The sequence below is a fragment of the Chinchilla lanigera genome, unplaced genomic scaffold (assembly GCF_000276665.1).
Source record: "Chinchilla lanigera isolate Chin_1 unplaced genomic scaffold, ChiLan1.0 scaffold00004, whole genome shotgun sequence".
NCBI lineage: Eukaryota > Metazoa > Chordata > Mammalia > Rodentia > Chinchillidae > Chinchilla > Chinchilla lanigera.
Window position 1 is genome coordinate 35,290,735 of NW_004955405.1, and position 27,088 is coordinate 35,317,822.

At 35.7% G+C, this 27,088-nt stretch overlaps 1 protein-coding gene across 2 annotated transcripts in view; it reads right to left on the reverse strand.

The window, feature by feature from the left end:
- The window catches only part of Anks1b (ankyrin repeat and sterile alpha motif domain containing 1B), a gene marked incomplete at its 5' end in the record, with an annotated part of 1,074,464 nt that overhangs the window by 589,122 nt on the left and 458,254 nt on the right, over positions 1–27,088 (reverse strand). For both annotated transcript variants that reach the window (XM_005374511.2, XM_013518589.1), the window contains 1 exon segment: positions 8,311–8,491. In XM_005374511.2, the coding sequence (XP_005374568.1) occupies positions 8,311–8,491 (181 nt within the window).

Here is a 27,088-nt window from a genome sequence, read left to right on the forward strand (position 1 = left end):
TAAATAAACCCCAAAACATACAACAGATAATATGAAGGGAAAGAAATTGTTCAAAGGAAGGAATAACTGTGATGAAGGAAAGAAGAAAAAAAAGAAAGGAAGGAGATATATATATATATATATATATATATGTATATGTATATATGTATACATGCAATATATATGTAATATAACAACCACTGTTAATTCCTATCATTTTGTTTGGAAACCCTGTATCATTTTTAATGTTCTTACTTTGTTTTGTTTATTTCTGTAATGTTGGCATTTTGCTATTGCTCTTTTTTACTACTCTCTTTAAAATATTTTATTTTTTTATTTTAAAGATAAAAGAATGAAAACATCTTAACAAACACACATACACTTAGAAAATAACACAAAAACAATACAAACAATACAGAATCTCGGACAAGGTGATAGGAAATTAACAATGGTTGTTGTATTACATATTGATATCCTCAATTTGGATACTCAGATAAACAAATATAGACATGTAAGATTGATCATACACTTAAACATTAACTGTTCATTTTAAAAGAGCAATCACAGTCAGTAGTACAACTGTTAGCTATCCTGTGTATACGTATATATGTATTTTTTTCCCCTTCTTTCTTTTCTCTCTTCCCTCATCCCAGGTGTTCTTTCCCTTTGAGCAGTTTTCTTGCCTTTCACAATGTCTATTTGACCTCCTAGATTTTAATCACTCTTTCAAGTTCTTACACTACTGAGATAATACGGTGTTTACACATGCAGGTAAAAAATAATCATCTTTAGTTTTCTTTGTCTAAAATCTATTTATTTATATCTGGCCTTGTGTGTGATGTGTAATACATCCCAAAGACAGCAGGAAATGTAGCATTAGATGGAAAACAGAAAAAAATGTATGAGACATCTCATGATTTATGAAGAGCAGATAAAAATATTTTTTACTATACTGGCATTTGACATAAAAATGCTTTCATTTTGGATGCCTAAAATCCTGATCTACTTGAAGTACTGAATTTAATTATCAATAATTTGGCAGATTCATTTAATGTTTATTTTTAAGCAAATAAGTCTCAAAATGTAATTATATATTATTCTCATTAACTCTTAACTTCTCTCTATCAGATCACCCTGACTCTTAGCTTGGAGTTTAAAGATGGTCTCAGTAGCTTGAATTGACATTCATGTCTGCAGGAAACCAAAGCCTCCCTCAGCTGCCTGTTTCCAGAGGCTGCTACAGTGACGATTCCTGGGCTTGGAGAGGTCCATCCAAGTCCACGTGAACTCATTAAAAGCAAGGCCTTCAATTGCCTTTCTGGAAATTCCTGAGCAGTGTGAAAGGACCATGCCACCTTTTCCATTTTAATTTTAGTTTTCCTCTAGCATATCTTCTCTTTTGCAGAAAGTCATCCTATGCTACCAAGCACTTAAAGGCTTTTGTTTGTTATTTCTTCCATTTGGGAAGAGGCACTTTTTCATATTATATTTTAAAATATTTCCTCTTCTCATCAGTTTTCTCCAGCAGGAGGCAAATGGATTGAAACTACCAGCAAGACTGGAAATAATTAGTTACCCAGGGCAGTTGCCTTGCTTAGCAGGTGCCCTTGAGAAGGTGCTAACTCAAAAAATTCTTCATATAGAAAGAGCTTTCTGGACATAACTTTCCACTTATTACATGTTACGCTCACGTTCTTCTCCCCCAGAAATTCACCACACACCTACCTAGGACCTTTTCACTGAGGAACTCAGAACTCCTAAGTCACTCATCAGTGGCTAAACCACTGTTTCTTAATCTTTTAAAGATGATGACCTTCCCTTTTGATGAGCACACAGTTACCACATGGCCCTCTCACACCTTGTCTACCACAATGAAAAATCAGTGTCTTGACTCCCTCAACAGAACTGCTTTGACAGCCAATAATATTTCAAGTTAAAATATCTAAAACTGATATCCCCTCTCTCAATTAATATTTACTCCACACTTCCAGTTATTCAAAAGGACCCAAAATCTTTGAACCATACCCTTGGTCCTTTTCATTTTCTCTTATCCCACATCCAATCCATCAAAATAGTGTTGTTCTACCTTTAAAATAGATGCAGAATTCCACTACTTCTCACCACCTCTATTTAAAAAAATGTTAGTAAAAATGAGCACATTGGCAAATATTAAGAGTACTCAAGAGACTGAAATCCCTTAGCTGGTGGGCTCTCAGGTTATTCAAATGTTTGCTACGAGAATGAGATATATGGTGGACAGGAGCAGAGTGAGCCTTTGAGAAGAAAACATGAACAGCACCAGGGAATAACACAGGGCCCTGGCACCTCAGGGAAGAATGGGACAAAATACTATATATAGAAAATGTGAACCCAGGTAAAGTTGACTTGCATAATTTGTTAAATGAATGGAAATATTACTTTAATATTGTGAATGGAGACCAATGTAGAAACAAATATGGTTCTTTATTTCAGGAATTTCCTCCAGGAAATTGCTGTACTCACCTAATAAACTTTGTTTGTATATAAGGACGCTAACTTAGCTGATCACTCCATAGTCTTAAGGTCCTGTGATGCTTAATAATTATAATCATTCCTGGTTTTATGTGCATCCCACTCACAGAATCCACATTTCATTCCAGCCCTCTTCTTTAGTCTGTACTCCAGCAATTCTGCGATCCGCTGGAATGCCCACTCCAATGGTCCTACTGATTTTTCACTGTCACTTTGTTATTCTATTCCTTCTTCTAAATTCTGCAAGTTTACACTCACTCTCTTGCATTTTTATGTCCTTGATTTTCAAACACCTCGATATACTCACTTAGCAAAACCACCACCTACATAAAATTCAGCTCTTCAAATTCTCTGCACCTACATTCTCCAGCTGATCCAAGCTGGGGAAAAAGAACTACATTGGCTAATCGGACATTAAAACTTATGAACATGCGCACCAAATGGGCCTTTAAGGCTCTCAGCTGACCACACTATTAATTTTTTATTCATCCACTGAGCAGTTATTTTCTCCTCAAACTCTACCTTCAACTCTGATCTCAGATGGGGCTTCTACTTTCTATTTCAGGAAACTCTCGTGTTTTCCACAGACATATTCCTGCCATACAGATGCCGGCCAGCATAGCATGCAAACCTAAACATCCCACCTATTTGCAGCATTCTCCTGACCAAAACCAGTCTTTCCACTTGGTTCACATGTAAAACCCATCCCTTGCTTCTCCTCCTTCATAACTTAAAAATTCCCTTTGGAGAAAAAAGCCCTTAAAAGGTTACATCCTGTTAAACATATATGAAGCGGTATGATCGTAGGGATCCATTTCTGAGCCTGGCGTATTTCTTTGAACTATGAATGAAACTATACTTGCTCTCTGTAAGTCCTCTCCTCCCATTTTCCTTAAACTCGCTATGTTGGGCCTTTGTCCCCTTAATTTCGCTGAAGTTGCTCTTGTCCAGGTGAGCGGTAACCTCCACATCGTTAAATCCATGAAACTTCTTTAACCGCGCCCTTGTCTCACTCAGTGCATCAGCTGCATTTGACTGAGTTGACTTCTTCCTCCTTCTTAATAACTTGCTTCCCCTGACTTCAGAGTGTAGCACTCAGCAGATTTCCTCCAACCTTCCAGGTGGCTCCTGCTGGCATTTTTTATCTCCTCCTTCACCTACCTCAGTGTTCAGTCCCCTTTATCTATGTTCACTCCATATCATCTATATAATGACGATGTTCACATGTCTATATTCAGACTGAACCTTCAGCTGCCTACTCAACACCTTTCAGATATCTAGTAGGCATTTGGAGCTTAAAATTAACTCCATGTTCCCCTAGTGTGCTCTTCTCACAGCATCTTGTATATGATACAATAAGAAATCCTTTCTTCCAGGTGTTCAGGAAAATAAAACCTTGGAGGCATCCTTAATTTTCTTTTCTCACACACTGCATCTATTCTTCCATAACATCCTATTACATTTATCTAAAAAACACAACCCAAATCCATCTGGTTGTCCCCTCCTCCACTGCCTCACCTTAGATCGGGGCTGCCCTCCTCTCTCATCTTCTTGCAGTGCTGTGATTGCCTCCAATCTAGCTGCCTGCTTCCACCCTTGTTCCACCACCCTGGCCCATGCCCAGCACAAGAGCCAGGGGAATCTTATGAAGCGGAGGTTAGGTCATGTGACTTCTGAAAGACCTGGCCACACCCCCATTTCATTTCAAATCAAAACCAAAGTCCTTAAATGGCCTATTCATCCTTACATAATCTATATGCCTTTCCTCACCATTGTGCCTACAAACATTCCATGTTGCAAGCAACAGAGTTTAGCTTGGGCTCATCTGCTTCAGTTTAGAAGCATAGGGCCCTCCTTGAACTCTTCTCCCTCACCTTTGCATAGCCATGCCTCGGTCTGTTGTTTGTTGCTTCCTTTGATCTCTCAGATTTGCTTACATCTTTCCATTGCTGATGACAGTTTCTCTCCACTTCCAATTTCAGCTCATCTCAAATCTACTTACTGTATGTTAATACTAATCTTTCTAGTCAAGTGCAACCTGTTTATATCATTCCCCAGTCTGTCTAACACCAAGGCCCTTCCACTTCAACAGCCTGTTTTGATGAGTCATACACTGACATTTTAATCACAGTTCAGGATACTTGTTAAAGGGCCCTATGTTATAATAAATCCATTGGTTTTGAAGGCAGTTGGTCTTTGTTCTATTAAATGCCATTTTTGTTAAGATTAATTTTTGTGCAAACAATTGTTTACAAACTGAACTGTAGATGCATCTGTTAGTTTAGATTATATTTCAGAAACAAGAGAAGGTTAATCACCTTACCTAAGGAGTACAGATTTACAGAGGGCTCTGCTATCCTAAAACTATCATAGATTTCAAGTAAAAATATTGGAAAAGAGAAATAAGATATTAATTGATAATGGTGATAGTATTAAATAATATTAGTATTCACAGTTTATAAAATGCCTTCACATAAGTAAAATCACTTACCACTATAATACCCTAGAACTAGATATTATTTCCCTTTTCAGAGGAGCAAAGTGAAGATCAGAAAAGTTAGGTGGTTTGATGGGAAATTTGGAGCAGATTGGTAAGGGAACTGACTCAAGTCCATTCTCTTTCAATGCCTACTGCATGGCAGTGTCTTTAGATAAAGGTTCTTAAATAAATACTTTTTTCAGACAGATAAATGGTCAACCTTAAGAGTTTTACTTTAAACATTTAAAGTTTTACTGTTTAATGTCAGGCAAATCAGCACTGTCTTTCCACACTGTTGACTATTTTAAAACTTTTGATGAAATTTTAAAGTAATACATTATGTTAGAAAACTATAGAAACATGCTACTGGAAACCATTTCAACTGTTATAAGGCTGGATTTTAGTTTTATTTAAAGGCAGACCTAAATACATCTTCATGGCTAAAATTGCTCCACACATTTTGCATGGCACCATGAAAAGTATGTTCTTATCCTCTCCCTCTGCGGGCACACTCAGAGTGCAGAGAGGCACTAGGGCCTGGAGACAAGATCTGTAACTTCTCTAGCTTTAATTAGAAAGAAAGAAAAAGGGAGAAAGGAAGAGAAGAAGGAAGGGAGGAATGGGGCAAAGAGGGGGGAGACATAGAGAGAGGAAATAATATTTCATCTACCTCAAAGGATTATTGAAAAAATTAAAAACTTAATCATCAGAAAAATAATGTTTTCACTGAAATAAAGCTGAGACAGAGTTTCCTAAAGCCAAATATCAAAATATTCGTCATTGCTCCCATTTTACAATTTTAAAATTTGGAGCAAGGCAGTCAAATGAATACTGACTGAATAATAATTATATGCCCAGAACCCTTTCAGTGGTCCACATGCTATTTTTCTTTACAAATCACATCCTCTCTCTCTCCTCTGCTATAAAACTGCATCTGTTACATGGCAGACAAACAATAAATGGTAGCTGAGTGAATGCTAGGTTTGATGCAAATTGCAAAGAATTATGTTAATATCATAATTACTGCTGATACTCTAATAGTTATTAATATTTATTGAGCACTAAGTATGTGCCAGTGATTATGCTAATCACTTTACATGCATTATTGCACCACAGGGTAAGTTAATCTAATTAATTCATTGTTAATCTAATTCTATAGATAAGAAAATTCTAATACAAAAAACTCAGAGGAAAGACTGAGTCTCCTAATTACTAACCAAACTTAGGCAATCTGACTTTATCATCTATAATGTGCCAGAGACCCATCTATTCTAGTTCACATTCTTGAAAGAGAGAAGATAATAAAGAAGCAAAGAAGTAATCAGTATTATTTTGTCTCATAAATAACACCATGGAAGAGAGAAAAGAGAAGTGACTAGAGCCATGCAGAGAAGTGCTTGAGAACATGGACTCAGGCACCAACCTTACAGCACTGCTCTGTCTGTATGGGTTGTATTCAGTTAGTTATTCTCTTTGCATCTGTTTTGTCATCTGCAGAGAGTAATACCTAATTCATACGGCAGTCATAAGGTTAAATAAATTGATATACGTAAAGTCTCTAGAGCATTGTTATGGTTTCGATTGAAAAGGTCTCCAAATATTTCATGTGTTGAAGGGTAGAACTTTTGGAAAGTGATTGGAGCATAAGGGCTCTGACTTCATCGGTGGATGAATCCATTGAGGGTGCTACTGGGAGGTAGTGGAAACTTGGGAGGTGGTGCATCGATGAAGGCGGTAGGTCCTGGGAAGGCATGACCTTGAGGACACCATCTTGTCCTTGGCCTCTTGCTCTCTCACTTTTTCCCCATGGGATGAGCGGCTTTCCTTCCATGTCCCTTTGCTGCCACCATGCTTCTGCCTCACCACAGGCCTCCTGCAATGCCATCAGCTGACCAGGAACTCAAACCTAAGAAACCGTGAGCCAAGACAAACCCCTACCCTTCTAAGTTGTGTTTCTCACAACTCACATGCAGTGCCTGACTCACACGGATACTTAAATATGTATTTATTATCACTGTCCTTTTGTTTATTATTATAATTAGCACCATATTGAGACCTTGTACTTAAAATGCGGTTGTCCAGGAAAGCCTGTACAAGGAAATACATTTGAGTGAAAACTGAAATAACACTCTATCACAAGAAAATCTAGAGATAGAGATTGAAGGTAGATAGGACCAAAGTGCAAAAGTGCCTCAGTCAGATACTCAGCAAAGAAGACCACAGTGGACCACAGATCAAATTAGAGATAGGGGCCAGGTTGAATTGGGCTTCACTAGCCATGATAAGAAGTTGTGTTTTATTCTAAGTGCAACTAGATGAGGTCTTTGGTGCATTTTATGGATGGTAATACCAAGCTCTATTTACCTCTTGGAATGACTGCTCTAGTTGCTATGGAAGGTAGGGTTACAATTTCCAAAAAATGTGGATCTTACCATTCCCATCAGTCATCACATTTGAAATCAGTTTTTCCCTCCTCATAGAAAATAACTCCCTGGCTACATTTTTAGAATGTTTATATCAGTGCTTTTTAAAGTACAGTCAGATGAAAGGACTTAAATATATACATGTATATACATATATTCATATATACACACATTCTGAACAAAAATGACATGAAATGCCCATACTGACAATATTTCTGATTCTAAAATGCATATTAATCATATCTGCTGGGTTTAAAATTGCATCACTTTTGAAGGAAAGTAATTTAGTAGTTTACTTACTGTAAATTAGACAGAAGGGTAAGAGATTTTGGGTTCCACTTCTCATATTTGTCTAGGGCCTTATCAGTTAATTATGAATTCTTTCTTCTCCAAAGAAAAAAAAATATAAATCTGACTGAGTAGAACCAAGTATGTTTTAGTGGTGGGTGCTGTGGCTTTCCTTAATGTTCTCCTTACTTTTACACCCCTCCTCTCCAAGTTCATCTTGGAATGAGCAGGTTTAAAGCCCACCTTGGCAACATTTTCCAACTTGGTCTTACCAGATATCCTTGGTATGGATACACCTCAAAGCAGCTATCCACAAAGTCATATGCTGATTAGTTGATACCACTCTGTATAGAAGGCTATATTGCAGTGGAAGAAGAACACTTCTATGTCTGTGGCTGTTTTATTACCATAATAACATTAAATCATCTTTAATACCTGAAAGATCATTAATGTATTGAAAAAGAATATTGTACCCACACTCTGACAAAGATGCTAACCCCCAACGTTGCCACACATGTACATGAACCAAAAATATAATTTGTATGAAGACTCCTCTTAATTCTGCTAAATTATAAAGGCTCCAGTCTTACAAGCTCAAAAGTACAACTGCACACAGTGAACTGCTGTTACCTGTGTGGTCAGTTCCCTCGTTCTTGACGTCCGTGGTTCCCACAGAAGATGTGGGCAGACTAACAGGAGGGCTGGAAGTAGAGCTGGTACACACTGTAGACGTGCTGATTTCAAAATATTCTTGGTTGTGGTTCATTCGATGAAAATCCAGAGAAGACACAATGGATGTTCGTTGCTTAGGCTAAAAAAAAACAAATGTGACAAGAGGATTAATATCACTCTACTTATCTTTAGCCCAATCTCTCCATTCATTTAATCTGTGACAACTTCAGTTAAGTTCTCTAGGTTCTACTCCTTAAATATGACGGGGCTTAGAAACAGATAGTAAATTACTTGATAAGTTAAATAATGAAAAGATCATTCAATGAACACATATGATGGCATAGTTGATATAGGATTGACTTTTATTTGTCCCCCAAAAGATGATAAAAAAGACATACTGCACAGCATTTATAATGGTCAATTTTGAAAGTTACAACTTTAAGTCACTTTTCATTCAACTAACATTTATTAAACATCTGGCATTTGCTAGACCCTAAGGATATAAAATCCAATAATAAAAGGTCCCTTACAACACTGAAGTATAATTAAAGCAGTCCCCTTTTTTTGATTCTTTATATAGTCCAAGGAATTGGTAGCATTAGATATTGTCCCCAAGTACCATATGCTGGAATTTAATCATCAGAATTAAGTAAAGTTATACAGAACATTTTCTAAGATCTAAGAATCTACTTGGTATTTGTACTGAACTTTCATTTTCTTTTTTAAGGATTTTAATTAATCCCCAACTACCAAGGAAAGTCAATTTAAAAATAAAAGTTAAAATGATGGAGTAATAATAGATATAATCCATAGCCTTCGTCACTAACATATTATTCCCTATAGCAGTTTTCTGGTCTTGCCTATATTTTAATTACATTCATTTTTTTTCCTGCCCACATAAGTGTCTAACATTGTCCTTAGGTAAAATTGCAATCTTTTGGCTCTCAGATGTGCGTCCATTTCTCATGAATCAATATAAGTTTTACTTTGCATTCTTTATGTTTATTTACTGACATATTAATAATTTATTATAAACATTACAATAGATTAAATGCAAGCCTTGTATAATATAGTGAAGTTTATTGCACTTTACTTTCACCGAAGTACAATAAGTTTGTGGCTTGTTACTGTTTTCATTGCCCTTAAATGATTGTTAATTCAATCATCGTACTCATAGATTAGATACTCAAATACTCTGGCTCTTTCTGCTCATCCTGTTTTTTTCTTTTTTTACAAAATATCATTCAGTCCATAATGTAACATAATCACATAAGGAACATCTGCTTTTATGGAATTTTTAATATAAGACATGAAACTATCACAATATACTTTTTCTTTTATCTTGCCGTGTTTTATGACAAAGTGGAGAGGTGTGACTATTGTTCTACATGAGAGTGTAAATCATTTATTACTAGGACACATGCACTCAGTAATAGAATTCAAATTAGCACATACACAAGACTTAGTTGCTTTTAAAGTATAAAAGAGCAGAGTTTAATGTTAGGCCTGGTTTCTCATCAAATGTTTATCCTTGGGGCTACTGAATCTCAGTTCACACTCAGTGTCCTTTCCTCTGGGCTCTGCAACAGCAATTAAAGGGCCATAAGCTGGGACACTGGTGTGGCCATCAGTCTAGATTTTGTTCTCTTGTATTGTGTGTGTGTGTGTGTGTATATATATATATATATATTCAATTTTCTTTAATGTTCCATCCCATAAGTTTTATAAAGGTCAAACCAACTGATGTATTTGCTTTCCTTGCTTCCAAATGTTTCTCAAATATATGTTTCTGAACCATGGCCACCTACAGTTCTAATTCCATTAAAAACATAATTTGTTATTCAGTCATGAAGACAAACAGTCTATTTTCTGCCGCATTAATTCATTCTATAAATATTTGCTGAACACACAGTAAATTGCAGCTATTGGTAAATGCACGGTAAGCACTGCACCAGGAGTAAAAGTAAGACATTGTCCTTACTCTTCAGGTGGCTGGAGAATCGAGGTGAGCGGAGAGATGGTGCACAGGGAAGAGACACAATACGTGGAAGCCTAGAATATAAGGGGGCCAAAAGGTAGGCCTCTGCTTCAGGAAGGTGATCAGAAAAGGTTCCATGAACGGGTGACTCATAGCTGAGTTGAGTGAAGCAGAGCTGATAGGCAAATGAAGGAGAGATGGGGAGATGGGGAGAAAGAGGTACAAAACTTCGAATAACTCAGCATGGCTATCGTACAGTTTGCAAAGACACTGGTGGGCTCAAGACATAAAGTCTTGGAAGTTGCAGAGGTCAAATCATAAAAGCTTCTAAAAGCCATGTATAGGAATCTGATCTTTAACCCGAATGTTTTAAGTAATCAAAACATGATTTCCAAGAAAGAATGCTTCATAATTGGGTTAATACTGTAATAAATTCACTTTAGCAGTTTAGAGAATGTTTGGTCTGATAAGAAAAGAGGAAGGGAGACTAGTTAAGAAAATGTTACAGAATTCCAGGCAAGATATAAAATGCTGTAGTAAAGCAACAGCGATACGATCGGAGATATCGATGCTTTTAGGAGATGGTAATGTGGTTAACTCTCTTGGACGTGGTATCTGATGGGCTGTAACCATCGATTCTAAGTAAGAAGTCTCCAGTGAGCCAATATGTAAAATACTGAGGAGGAAGGAACTACTGAAAGCTCACTGAGCATTTGAAGGAAGGAAGAGTAAGAACTGCTGGTAGTCATATTCTGAGGTAGGAGTTGGTACACTATGGCCTGTGGTCCACATCTAGTCCCCCTCTTATTTCTGAGAATAAAGTTTTATTAGAAAAAAAGCTATGCCCATTGCTCATTCATTTGCTTATTTATGGCTGTTCTCCCTCTCAAGAGCGGCTGTGAGAGAATCCATTATCTATAACACCTAAAATATTCACTGCCTGGCTCTTAAGGCAGGTGGAAAGTAAGCCTAGGGAATAAATTTACTGATCATTATAGTGCTCAATACAATAATAACCATAGCTTCCCTTTATTTCATAGCCTTTATTGCATTTGATTTGGGCAATACAGCTGTAGATGGAAAATTTCACTATCCCTCTTAACATCCAGATTCTGTAGATGCAAACTGAAGGAAGGTCATGCAACCCATATTGGGCTTTACAAGACATTTACATAAACTTCCTTTATGTTAAGTCATTGGGATTGTGGGATTGTCTGTTGTGCCCACTGGCATTATTTAACCTAACTAGGAAGGAATACATGGCTGAGAGAGGCCAGATGATTTATCTGTACTTAAGATTACATGAGTAGTTTGCAGGTAGGGTTCGATCAGAAGAAACGTTCATGTGATCAAACCTAAGGAAAAGCAGATAGAACCTCAAAATATGACAGACAAAAGCAGGATTGATTGAAAGGGACAGCTGAAATATCAATAGTTGGAGAAAAGAATAAAGAGATGGTATCAATACTAAAAATCGGTATAAAAGAGGATGGGTCTAGAACATTTATGAAAACTTTGATTTTAATGTATTCTAGATTTTTTAGTACTCAAATGGAATTCTGCAGAGACATTAGGTAAGAGAAAGTTTTCACAAATTCACTGAAATTATGAATGAAATTTTCCAAGTGTCACCATGTAAAATGAGCTGTGCTCTCTGGCTTTTCCTCTCTGAAACACCTCCATCGCCTGAGGTCCAGCATGCTTATCTCTACTTTCCAAGCCACATATGAATGCATAACAGCTGTCAGAAAACTACAGCTCAGAGGCCCAACCCTTTCAGGAAATGGTAACCCAGTAGTGGGCATGGGAGGGCCAACTCCTACCTCAGAATATGACTACCAGCAGAAATCACCCTTTCTGGTGATTTTGATAAAGGCTGTGAGCTAAAGATGTTTCTTACATTTTTAATAGTTAAAAAAATCAAAGGAAGAATTATAGTTCTGACATGTGAAAACTGTGTGAAACTCAAATTTTTCTGTCCCTAAAAAAAGTTTTACTGGGACCAAGCAGTGCCCTTCCGTGTACCACCCAGAGCTGTCTTCCTGCTGCAGCAGGTGAGTAGTTGCCAGGCCCACAAAGTCTTTCTGGTCCTAAACTATTTCGCTTTCTGGACCCCTACACGAGTATGATTAGGGGATGTCTCCGAGCAGCTGAAACCAACAGACTTTAGAATGCTTGGGACGGATTCAGAGTTGTTGCAACCAGAGCAAAATGAAAAGCTGGGACTCCTTGTTCAAAAAGCAGGGAAAGAAAACAAAAACCACTTTCCCATGTTCTTTCTCTGGACCCATCATGTTGTTTTTTATTTGCTACTTAAGGTATTGCTCCCTTGAGCTTGAGGTATTCACAGCAGAATCTTACAAACACAAAGGGGTTCTGCCCTGCAACTCAGTTGGCCCTCCCATGCCCACTACTGGGTTACCATTTCCTGAGAGTGTGGGGAGAAATTCCAGGCAGGGAGGGCAGGTGGCCAAGAGTCCCACCAGTAAGGTGCAAATATGGCAGGAAGTAGGATAACACACAAGCAACTCCAAGCCAGTGCACATGCTCTGTTTTCTCACAGACCTCACTTACAAAATACCAATACAGACATAAAATCCTTAAAAATTTTGACCAAAGGTCATTAAACCCAAGCAGAGGATCTTTTGAGTGCAGGGCGCTGTCAGACTACACTTGATCATTAGGCATGTTAGTTAGGGATTGATTTACAGAGACTAATATGCAAACTTACTAGTGTCACATAGAGGATGGTATGCTTTTCTTACACTTACTGTGGATCTTCTTCACCAATCAGAGCCTATTATCATAAAAACATTTTGTCCTATGTAAAGATATAAGTGAAAATAATACAAGGTATGATCAAACTATACAGTGAATGTTTACATTTAAAATTTTGATTACAGTAAAACATGCATTGCTGCTGTTCCCCTTAAAATACTCCCCCTTGCTCCCAACATACTTATGCCATTGCTCTTGGCACTTTCTGAAGCAGTTCTGGAAGTCCTCTTTCGAGAGTGTCTTTAGTTGTACCATCATGGCTGCCTCCATGTTCTGAATCTATTCAAAACAATTACTTTTCATGGTTATTTTGACTTTAAGGAGGAGCCAGAAGTAGCATATTGCTAGATACAATGAGTGAAGTGAATGAAGACATACAGTAATGTTTTCATTCTATAGAAATTGCATAAATATTTTTAACCAGTTCAGGATATAGAGGTACTAATGAAAAGATCCTCATGAAAGAGGACTTCCAGAACTGCTTCAGAGAATGGCAAGAATAATGGGTCAGTACATGTCAAAGCACGTGAAACATTTTGTGGGAAATTAATGGCAATGTGTCACTTACCAAAATAACTTTTTATTTTTAAGTAAGAATTTACCATATATCTTGACCATACCTAGTATTTTCTGACACAGCATTAAGAGACTTCATGGGCATTGTGGCAAACCACACAGATATGATCCACATTTGAATAAGATGAGAGCATAATTCTTGACCAGTATAAAATTTGAGTAATATATTCTTCCAAATTTTCTCTAAATTTCAAAAAGCCATCCATTTCATGTTCCCTCCTCTGTTATTTTCACATTATTTAAATTAATGGGTACACTTACTTGAATTTAAGTGGATTTTAAATCATTTGAAATCACTTGACTTAATTATAAAGCAACATCTTCAAAGTACTAATAAAGGGATATATTGGTGCCAATACAAAAAAAAAAAGTGGTGCTAGCAAAAGTCAATGGTTTTATTAAATTAGTCAGGGAAAACTAAGATTCAGAATGAGTTATCATGGAGACCATTGAATGTAAGAAAATTAGCAGTAACCTTAGTGGAAATGTGTGGAGATGGCAAACGTTCTAGACACTTACCCACTGATAAATTACATCAGTACAAAGCAATGTCCTATTAAGCCAATGTCCTATTTAAGCAGTAAAATTAGGTGCATTTTAAAATATTTTTAAAATTGACAGTGAACTGTATAAATGAACACCCAGAAAATAGTATTTACCTTTAGAACTTTTTTTTAAAAAGAGCAAAAACAAAATAACAAAACAAAAGACAAAACAAAACAACATAAAAACTATAATACTACAGAATTTAAAAACAAGATGTCAAATTCTTTATGCACCCTTGCAAAGTTTTCTGCCATGATCTCTCTGAAGAGGTTTTTTTTATATCATTTGTGCTGTCTCCAGCTTTCTCACTGACCCCGATAATGTTATGGTATTCTTTGGTTCACCTTGTAGCTGTTGAATTGATTTTTCATGGTCTCTTGCTAATTTTAAGATATCTTTCTTTTCATTATCCCTGTCTGTAATTCTGTCTTCAAGATCTGAAATTCTATCCTCTCCTTCATTCAACCTGTTGCATATACTTTTAATGGATATTTTAATCTCTTGGATAGTTATTTGGATCTATTTCATGGATTCCATTTCTTTCCTATCCTGGGCATCATTTGTTTCCACCATTTTTCTAAGCACATGTATTCTTTTATTTGTGTCTTCTCTAATAACTTTAATTTTTAGCAGCATTTCTTTCTGTACCTGACATGTTATTTTCTCCATAGCCCTTTCCACTTGTTTTTTCACTTCTGCTGCTATCATTTCAGAAAGTTCCAGTGTTTAACTTCCAACTTCATTCATCTCCTTGAGTTCTCAGCTTGTTCTGGGTGGACTGGCGGCCTGGGATTGCATTTTGCTTCTATGTCTTATCATTTTCTGTTTTCTATTCTCCATTTTGTTTTCTATGTTGATACTTGCCAGTTTCTCATGATATATAGTTTTATTGCTAGTATTTAGGTTTCCCTAGAGGGTGTCTGTTCTTCAGGGATGTCTTCTAGATGTAGATGGTTTCTTGTAGCTATCCCAAGGCCCTAGCTTTCCAATTTGTAAAGGATGCCAGATTACTATTTGGCTCAGTTCCTAATCCTTGATACTGGGCTTTGGAGATGGTTATGACCTCACACAGTCACAGTTTTATCATACAGGGGAGAAAAACTGTTTATAACATGTATGACATCTTGGCTAAAGTAGGACAGATAGTAAGAACAACAGTTTCAACTGAAGCTTAACTACTGGTAAACTATGGTAACCAGTAACCTGTTACCTCTGACCGTGGGCATAAACTCTAAAATTATGTAACAAAATCAAACATATACTGTGTACCTGTATGCAGTGATTTTCCCCTTACGTGATTTTACCCTTCTGTTGGGAGCAGGGAGGTTAAGATAGTTAGGACGTAGGCTAAGGTGATGAGTGAGGTCAAAGATAGTAGAGACAGGGCTGGAAATTAAAGGATAATCACCCAAGATTGGGAAACTAGAGGACACAGCAGGGAAAGAATAAAATAGAATACAAAGGAGTACCCAGAAAGGGCACAGACAACGTTACTCACTTGAAAGTTTAAATTCAAGAAGTAGTTGAGGAAAGAGAGAAAGTGAGTCTACAGAAGAGAATGAAAATAAAGGCAAGAAACCTAAACACTGAACAACGAAGGGAAAAAGAGAAACAGAACAAAAATGAACTGAAGGGAAAAAAAGAAAGAAAAAGGACATAAGAGAAAAAGGGGAGAGAAAAATAGAAAAAGAAAAACTGAAAACCCTAAATACAAAAATAACTTCAGAATCCAGAAGAAAACAAGATGACATCCAATCAGACAGAAGAGTGATACCCAATCAGACGAGCAAGGGAGAATGAAAGTAGTAAAATGCCTCTGGTGCTTACAGTTCTGTGATAGTCTCTATACTTAATCTCAGAAATGTTTTGGGTATGGTGCTGATCTTGGCCTCTGCACGTGGGGCCTGGGACTGGACTTCTGCTGGTGTTGCCCGGAATTTAACCACCAGCTTCTCCCAGCTGCGTCAGGCACTTTCACACTGCTGATCTCGCCAACTACTCTGCCCTCCAAGGTCTGTGCTTCTGCACCTGGGACCCGGCTGTTGTCCTGGGTCTCAGGTCTTGGAGTTCCTGTCAGTCTACTGGACAAAGGCCTGTGTCCTTACACTCCTCTCAAAGAACACACCATCCCCAAGACTATGGAGGAAGCACTGAGAGTGGACACACTCTGCTCGCAGGCCCTGCCATCCCAGAGAAAATGGAAGGATCGCCAGGCACAGATTCACTCGGCTTGCAGGCGCCCCGCTGTCCCACAGAGCTACCTTTACAATTTTTAATCAACCTGGGATATTTTATACACAAGGTATATGGTAAAAATATTTTATTCTAAATATTTTCCCCAGAATCCTATTACTCCTAATCCATCATCTCTCCACAGATTTGAATCATCTTTATCATATACTAAATTGCTAATACAGATTGGGTTTATCTTTTGGACTTTGTTACATTCTCACTAATGTATGGGTTTATTCCTGTGCTGACCTTATACTCCTAATTATTTCTGTGGTTTCTTTTCCTATTTCAGGAGCTCCTTGTAAGTAAATGTTGGGTCTTTTCAATCCTTCTCGATTTATATTCTGGGTAACACTTGTTAAAAAAAAATACATGTTGACTATCAGCTATGTGTTAAGTGCTGTTATAGGCTCCTAGTACATCAAGGAGTCAAGAACATAAGGCATAAAACTTTTAGACGTTTTATTGTGACATTGGTGTAATGATTCTATTTTTAACTTTCAAAACTTTGTCTCCCCCGGCCCCAGCCATTCCTTTTTTTTTTTTTTTTTTTTTTTTTTGGTCTTTTTGAGACAGGGTCTTGCTATGCAGTTCAGGCTGAACTTGAGCTCACTTTGTAGCCCAGGCTGGCCTCGAACTCGCAGTGATCCTCCTGCCTCAGCCTCCCGAGTGCTGGGATTACGGGCGTGCGCCCGGCAATCAGCCATTCCATTTTTAAAAGAGTTTGAACTTTGTTTTTGAGAGGTTATTGAACTCATACAAGTACCTTTCTGAGGAAACTGGGAAACTGATTAAAATATTTTTTGACATTAATTTTGCTTTCTTGAGGGTTACTTTGCTCACTGAGTGTGATTTCTCTCTTCTTGGCTGTTCATTTCCCTCGTGGCTCTGGCGCTCTTGGTTAGCCATTTGTGATTATCAAGGGCACTGCCCCATTCCTCTCTCCTGCCCCAGTCCTCACATTAGGAGCTTCTCAGACTCCTAAGTTTACACAGACAGTGAATATCATCTGCTGGGAAAAGTGCAAGGCCAACTGCTCTACGTACAGGGTGCTGGTGTTCTGTAGTTGCTCTGCCCTCTCCCTCTGACTTTGATAGCCATGTCCTGTGGCTGAAGCTTGAGATCTTTCACAGGGCTCTGATAAGAACATCAAGTCTATTCGCTGTTCCAGTGATGTCCCCCCGCCATCCCCTTGGGTTGCATCAGAGATCTCTTCCTCTGGTTTTGTCTAACAATATTTACTTTTACCTTTCAGAACTTCCCAAATGCCTATGACAGCAACATTCCTTGTTTTTCAACACTGCTACAGACTTACTCTTATTTTCTGTCTATATTTTAACTAAATGTAAGGAGGAAGATAATGTGATCAACTGGGGCCCATTTGCCATATGGAGTTAGATTCCTCCTCATTTTCTGTTTTGAACTTTAGTTGAGATGGTAAAGCTGCTGAGGATTGAACTAAGACCTTCCACATGCCAGGCAAATGCTCCACCACTCAGCTATATCCCTAACACTGTCTTGACCATCTTGAAAACAGCATATGGAAGGGATCGGAGGAAGTCAAGACAACTCCGTAAAGATAGATATTGTGAACTTTTGGTTACAGATGTCATGAAAACTGAAATGATTTATATTTTCTTTGTTTTCAATAAAAGGAAAAAATTGTTCAGTAGGATACAAAGGGTTTTTTGGTCATGAATACGGTGTTAAAATTATTAAGACTTGTTCCAAAGAGGTAGAAAATCTTATCTTCAGATAAGCAAAATACCAAGCATTTATTTTACTTATAATGGCAAAAGCACAGAAAAAAAATAATCACTACCAGGGAGCTAAAGTGGGTGTGAGTGAATACAAAGTATTTAAGAGGAGTGGGCATTCTTCTAGACACCTGAGAGTTATTATCTCATTTTAAGCCTTTAAGAGTGATGTTAAATGTAGTCCTTGCTCTTTTACTTTCCCAGACTTGGGATGCAGAGATGTTCTCATAGTCACAAGTGGGAGAGCTGAAATTAAAATGCCTGTATATGCAATTTTAAATGTATTACATCCCCCACACCTCAGGCTACCATACTATATAGAGAAGACTAAGAAAAGTAAATATTAGTTACAAGTAGAGTTTATTATCTTCATATCAATGAGCAATTTACCTCCTCTTCAATATATTGATAGCATTATTTTTTAAATGTCATCACTATTTTAAAAAGGATGGAAAGAAAATACAAGTGGGTAAAAATGGGGACAAATAGAGTCAAGTTCTGCTGTGCATTAAATTCTTACAACCACTAGATATTTTATTAGGAAAAAAGCAGAAAAAAGTCTTAAATTTTTATATATCCTATTTTTATGCTTTTGCTTTATTTCATTTTTGTATAAAGATATTTGACTATGGATTAACATATATACTTGCTTTTAATGAAAGTGGATTATAAAACTGTTAGTGTATTCTTTATATTTTACATATATAAGGATGAACATAAAGATTTTAGAGGAGAACCTTAATATACCTTTCTTCTTATGAGTTAGTTCTTCATACAAATTATTTAGACCTGCAATGAAAAGACTATATATAAACACGAAAAGATAATAAAGTTTGGGGGTTTACTTTTGTCTTAATAAAAGTGTTAAATAGCTCTGAATTCAGTAAGATATTGAAGAATGTAAGATCATTTTTAATACATTATCCTCATAGAAGCTTCTCCCAGCACTAGTCAATAGTATCATCCAAAAAATTTTTACATATTTCAAATATTTATACATTAATATCTGAGAAATACTTATGTGAAGTTCAAATGTCTAAAATTAAAAATGAGTGAGAATTCTTTCCTGCATTTAGATTCATTTTAAAAAAAAATCCTTCAAAATGATTTGATTCATTTTAACAAAAGAAAGTAATTATCCAATGGACTATAGAAGATTTGCTCTAAGCAGTCCAAAGAGGATGCACATATCACTGTGTGGGCCAAAGAAAGAAATTTTTACACATCAGTGTGCACACTGCATTTTTTAAACAATAATAGCTTCATTTTTAAATTAAAATATGCACTTTGAAGAATTGTAGATTTTGATGCAATTGTAAGAAATAACTGCAGAGATCTTGTGTGCCCTCTTCCCAGTTTCCCCCAGTGCTACATCTCACAAAACTGCAGTACAGCTCACAACTGGCACCAAGAAACAGAACAAACCTCACCATGCGGATCCTGTCTGGTGCCCTTTCCTACTTCCCCCTGGCCCCCACCTCCTCCTTAGCCCTGGCAGCCACAGATCTGTTCTATATTTATTTAGTTTTATCATGTCAAGAACGTTACATAAATAGAAGCATACAGTATGTAACCTTTTAGAATAAGCTTTTCTCACTCATAATTTTCTAGTAATTCATCCAAGTTCTCATGGATATCAAAAGCTTCCTCTTTTTTTTCCTGGGTAGTGTTCACCGATGTGATGTTTAACCATTCACCAATTGTATGACATCTGGTTTTTTTCAGGTTTCAGCTATTATGAATAAGGCTGCTATAAATATTTGTGTAAAGGTTTTCTGGTAAACATGTTTTCATCTAACTGGGATGAGTTCCCAAGAGTGCAAATGTTGGATAGGAGGGTAGTTAAATGTTTAATGTTTTAAGAAACTGCCAAACTGTTTTCCAACTGCCAAATTGCTTTACCATTTTACACCAGCAAATTATGAGCTTTTCTGTAGTCTTGCCAACATCTAATGCATTGCTATTTTTTACTTTAGCCATTCTAATACATGCGTGGTGGCCTCTCATTGTGGTTTTAATTTACATTTCCTTAGGGTAATGACATTGGACATCTTTTCATGTGCTTCTTTGTGATCTGTATGTCCTCTGCAATGAAATGTCCCTTTACGTTCTCAGTCCATTTTCTAATTGCATTATTTTTATACTGTTGAGTTTTGAGGGTTCTTTATATGTCCTAGATACTAGTTCTTTGTTGTATTTATAAACCACATATACAACAAAGAACTAATATCTAGAGCATATAAAGAATATTTGTGGTTTAAAAATATTATCTCCAGTCTGCAATTTGTCCTTTCATCTTCTTAGCAGGGCTTTTCACAGACAAGGAATTTATTATTTTGATGATGAATGATCTACAGTATAAATTTTTCTTTTTCTAGGTCACATCTTTGATATCAAACATAATTCTATACAGATCTAAGTCCTAAATCTCTAAATCTTCTCTTTTTCTAAATTTTTTATAGTTTTGCGCTTAAATCACTTATTCATTTTGAGTTAATTTTTGTAGTATAGGGAATGAAACTTAGGTCACATTCTAATTTTTTTTTTTTTTTTTTTTTTTGGCCAATGTATGTCCAATTGTCCCAGCGCTGGGCTGCATCTTTCCTCTAGTAAATGCTGTTGCACCCTGGCCACAGATCAGTTGGACATATTCATGTGAGTTTAGTTTGGAGTTCTGTCCTCTGTTCCATCAATCCATATTTCCATCTCTTTACTAATACTACACAGTCTTAAATACTGTAGCAATGAAATAAATCTTGAAATTAGGTGGGCTTATTCTTCCCACTTCGTTGTTCTCTTTCAAAATTGTCTTCGTTACCTAGCTCTTTTTCATTCCTATCTAAATATTAAAATGATATTGTCTATATTTTTAAAAAATCTTGCTGTGATTTTGATAGGAATTACCTTAAACTTGAATATCCATTTGAGTACAATTTATATCTTTACTGCCTTTAGCATTTTAAACCATGAGCAGGTATACCTTTCCATTATTTTAGGCTTTTAATTTCTTTTGTCAGTGTTCTGCATTTTTTAGTATACAAAACCTGTCAGTGTTATATGGCTTTATCAATACACATAATAATAACTGAGCTATCATTAAAATGAAAGATATAGAAAAAATATTTGAAAACAGGAAAATAAAAGAAATGCCACATACAAAGGATTTAATACAAATGTCAGTATATTTTCAGCTGAAGCCCCACATGCCAGGAAAGAGTGAGATGACATATTTAAAAATCTAAAGGAAAAAAGTTTCCAGCCAAAACTATTTTGCCTGTCTTATCTATCTCTGAGAAATGAGAGGGAAATAAAAATTTTCCCAGACAACAAAAGCTATCACCAGTATCATCACCAACAAGCCTGCCTTACTAGAATTACTAGAGAGTGTTCTTCATGCTCTATGAAAGGCTTCTATTCTAATATCATACAACACATGAAGCACAAAAGTCAATGCAGTAAGTAACACAGAGCCATATTCAGAACACTGTGGATGAAATGGTGGTGGTTAAAGAAATTGTATCTCTAGTGTAGTGATTAACAGACAAATCTGTTAAAACTACTGCAGCTAAAATTTCAGGGTATACAAATTAAATCATGATGTCAAAAACATAAAATATGTGTCTGTCTTAGTTACTTTTCTTTCACTGCTGAGACAAAATACCCAGTGCCCAAATTAAGGAAGGAAAGGTTTATTTAGCTCACAGTTTGTGGAGGTTTCAGTCCATACTCGGCTGGCTCCAAGGCAGAGTGGCACATGGCAGAGGGCAACAGTTCATGGTGACGGAAGACAGCAAAAGCAGCAAAAGCAAAAGGGGAGGAGCAGGTGGGGAGAGCAAGCTTCTTTCTCTCTCTTATATTCTATGCAAACTACCCATCTCAGGGCAGGGGTACTGCTCACACCATAATCCCAACATTGAACCATGGATCAATCATAAACTCTAGAAGCCAGCCCCATGACTGCATGAGGCTTTAGGAGGACATCTGGACACAAGCCATAATAGTGTCTAAGAGGGGGAAGTAAAAATGTTAAGATTCATATAGGGTTATTTCTTTTCTATTTATGATTTTATTTTATTCTTTTCTATTTATTATTTAATTTCTATGTCCATGCATTTATTGCTAATTCAGAGAAATATAATTTATTTTTATATTTATCTTGCATACTGTGACTTTGCAAAACTCATTTATCATTGTAAAAGATTTCTATAGGTTTCCTAGGTTTTTCTAAATAGATAATCAGGTCATCTGCAAATAGAAATAGTTTTATTTTTTCCTTTCAATCTGCATCCCTGTTTTTTCATTTTGCCTTTTTTATTGCACAGATTAGAACTTCTAGCACTATGCTGAAGAGTAGGGGTGAGGGTCATGGAAATCATTACCTCGTTCCCAATCTTAGAATGAAAGCATTCAGATTTTACTGAGTATAATGGCAACTGCAGTGCTTTCTAATAAATGTTCTTTATCAAGTTGAGAAATGTCCCCTCTTATTTATTTATTTATTTATTTATTTATTTATTTTTGGTACTGGGAATTGAACTGAGGGCCTCGTGCTTGCCAGGCAGGTGCTGCTTTAATTCTTTTATTCATAAGAGTTTTTTTTTTTAATGAATGGGTGAAGAAGCAACAGTGCTTTCTTTTCATCAGTTCATAGGATTGTGCGGCTTTTCTTCCTTATTAATTTTCAAACATTGACCTAGTCTTACGATGTTTACAAATATGTATGCATTGCTTTTTAGTCTATCAGAAGTTTTTCTGTTTTGTAATTATTAAGCAATTTTTGTAATAATAAAGTGCTTATTAAATAAATGTTATATCAGATAACCTACATTTTTTGTATATGTGTCATTCCCATGATTCTGCAAAAGTAAACTTTATTTATTAGATATTACAATTTGGGAAACTGAAACTTCTTAAAGGATAACTCGGTAACTCTCAGTTTTGGACTCTACCTCTCTCAACACTTTAAAGCAGTGAATGCACTTTTCATTGCACCATGACGTCTTTTTACTATAATTACTCAAAATGTCTTTACATGTAATAGAAAGGAGGACACTTGTGTATTTTATAAATAAGAAAATGATAGTTTAAAAGATTATTTTCTCTAAGATATTATAAAAGCCATTTCCATGAGGATTATTATCAAGTAATAAATAAAATAGTAGGTGGAAAAAGATTTAAAGGTTAGACCAGAGATATAACACTATAAGTACTTGTATGGATAAATTTAAGATGGTTTGAAGTTTTAAGAAGAGTAAACAGAACTTCCCTTGAAGTAAAATGTAATCAGTTTCATAGGAATTTATGCCACCAGATGATAGAAATAATTTTTAAATGAAGAAAAATATTAAAATTAATTTTAGGTAATGATTTCAACTGTTCTCTGCTAAGTATTTTTCTAAAATAGTCATCACAATGCTCATTAATAATTTTCTTTTGATTCATGTCTGGCAAAGAAATGCTTAAAAAATGGATATACAGATATGAACAAATAGTAAATAACACATAGACTGAGTAATCAATTTCTTAAAAAATCAAAACTTGGAATTATTTACATATAAATATTGTTGAGTTCCCTTAAAGAAATATCATTAAATTCTGAAATAGTCCCTAACTCTAAAATCCCTTTCTTCATCTTTAAATCAATAATCAATTTGAGTAAATACTCAACTCATTAGTATCTTAAATTTGAAGGATATGACTTGTTTACTATACATCCCTCTATGTTTCCAGTGGGTGGAATTTATTAACATTTATTTGGGAGACAGAATGACATTTGGAGCAAGATAGAATTATATCCATATCCTAATGCTAGTATTTAAAATTCAGTATTTATAGCTATAAAGTAGGATTACATAATCTTCCCCATGAAATGATTGTCTAGATTAAATGAGATAATGTAAATGAACATTAGGATAATACTTAATGTAAAGAAATATAAGCATTTCTTTCCTTTCTTTACTGCAAGATTTACCATGGATAGGAGCTAACTGAAAGAAGGCACCAACAAGTTAAAACACAGCCCTCCTTAAAAAACAAAAACAAAATTTAAAACAGAATCACCATCTCAGTGATGACTCAGGCAGAACCCCACTTATAACTTGCAGAGGTGAAGGTTGAAGGAAGAAGAAGAACCAGTAGATTTCAGTAGATTTGGAAGAAAATACAACATGTAGACTTATCTTACCAGTTTTTAAAATAGCTACCCTAGAGATGCTGCAAGTGTTTTAAGTAGAAGCCTTCGAGGGATTTCTGCTGAAAAGAAGTGGGAAAGGTCCTTGGTAGAACTGATCCAAACCGCCCACCTATCTGGGATTTGGAGGAATAAGAATGTAAGGCAATGAGGGACCACAGAGCTGGGGAGAAAGAGGAGGAGGTATACTTCAATTAACTGCTACTACATATAATAACATTTTTTAAAAATTATCTAATGTGTTAAATATTTTATCTTCCATTCCACCACAAAGAGGCTTTATTCCAATTTTCAGTATTAAAAATACTGCTACAGTGAATGCATCTTTTCCTGTTTCTGGGTATTTCATTGGTACAGAGGGGAAATTACTACACTAAACTGTTGCAAGTATTTTTCAAGACACTTGATTCACGTAACAACGATGTAAACATTTCCACCATTAGTCTTGAGGTCATCAGTCTTTTCCTTTAGCAACATTTTTACCATACATTCACTAAGTACAAGGATATATTTTCATTGTTTGAAAAAACAGCTTTAACTAATATTATTTGGACAATATTTCATGCCTGTATCTTGTACTCTGAATAACCTCTATAAGGATAACAATATATATTTACTTATTTGATTTTTATTTACTTATTTTTTTGGTACAAGAAATCAAACTCAGGACCTTACACTTGCCAAGCAGGCACTGTGCCACTAAGCCATATCCCCAGCCAGTGATATGCAATGTATTAATTATTGTTACTATCCTACTAGCCTGTTTTGAAACTCTGTTTTATTATTTTTATTATTTTTCTCTCTTTAAAATAAAAAACAAACAAAAAAACAGCTTTAAGTACTTGTTAGTACTTGTTTTGTATCTAATGTTAAGCATTTCTCCTTTTGTCTATTAGTTTTTCTTCTTTCTTGAATTATCAATTCACAATATTTGCCTGTTCTTTTTCCCTGGTTATGTTACTCTTTATTATGGTCTTGTAAGAGTTCTTTGTATATTAAATATTAACACTTTAACTGTTTCTATTTGTTATAAATGCCTCTATCTAATTTGTTATTTGCTTTTTATTTTAATGGAGGTTTATGATGCAGTGTAACTTTTAATTTTTATGAATCAGGGAAATTTATCACTTCCTTTGTGGTTATTTCCAGAGCTTTTATATTAAATAAATGCTAGTGTCTCAAAGATTAAGTTTGCAATATTAACAGTGTATGTCTCTTTTCATACATTTTTGTTAGTTTATGGAGAAATGATTGCTGAACCGATCATTTGTAACTTGTGTAACAGAAAGAGAAAGTGTTAGGATAAGAAGAGAACAAAATGTCTCTTTTAGAATTATTATTAATTACTCTCAATATTTTGTTAGAGAGCATTGGCCAATCTCTGTGTATATAACTTCATTTAGTTCTTTCCTCTTATATTTTCACTAACTTAAAGAGCCTCCTAATTTATTATTTCATGTATAACTGCAATTATTATGTAAATATTTATTTGTGTTGATATCTTTGTTGTAATTTTACGGAGTTCAATAGAAAATATAAAATTTGGGAGTATCTTTCTCATATTCAAGAAACATTTGAGAAAATAATTTTAATTAAAATAATAATATGGTTTAGTACTTAATTTAGTTTAGTATTTAAGGCTTGTGACTTCATATACTCATCTAAGAATTCATGCCAAATTATGTCATTTATTCTTATGTCTACTCCACAAACATTTATTGTCAAGTTCTTTGGTAAACACCAAAAATCAAAGATTAGAAATTTCATAAACTAGTGGAGGAATATTTGCAATTTATGCCTTTATAAATAGTAATGCAATTAATATAATTTCCATAACACTTTCCCAGCTTTTCGTTGCATAGTCTCCTACATCACTCATATCAAAATTATATGGAAGCACATACACAGTGTTAAAGATAATGGTTGGAAACCTTATGTATAACTATCTACATGATGTCTAGAAGCATCTCAAACTTTGTACAGTCAAATCAGACCTTTGTTCCCTAATCCCAGTCAAACCAACCCAAAATGAGACAATACACACACATACACACATACACACACTGGATTTTGCATAGAACTCTTGATTCAGTAAATGGCATCATGATTTTTACAGTTGCTTGAACCATATACATACCTAGGCATGCTTAATTGATACACTTTATCCCCTGAGTCCAACTCAATGATAAATATTATCTCTTCCACTTTTAGAATCTGCCACACAATTTTCCTCTTCTGTAGACCTCCACTGCACCACCTTGACACAAGTAATGACACTTTCTGTCCTGGACAATTATGGAAACCCCCAATTGTTTCCCCTCCTTCGATTTCCTTTACATACAGTATTCTGGGGTCAGAGTGACCTATTAAAAATGTAATCAAATCATATCATACCCTTAGTTGAAGCTGTTCAATTGCACATGGAATAAAATCAACAAAACTTACCATGACCTTTCTGGCCCTTCCACCTTCTCTGGCCTCATCTCATTGCACTTTCCTCCAGTTTTCAGCTCCAGTTACAAATGCCTTCTGTGTCTTCCTTTACTACAAGTCTGATTCTCTGTTAGGGCCCTTGTATTGCTATATCCTTTCCCTGGAACATTCTCTCCCAACCGTGTATAGTTGGTCATTTCTCTGCCTTCATGTTTGAGCTCAAATACTGCCTCTTCAGAGAGGCCT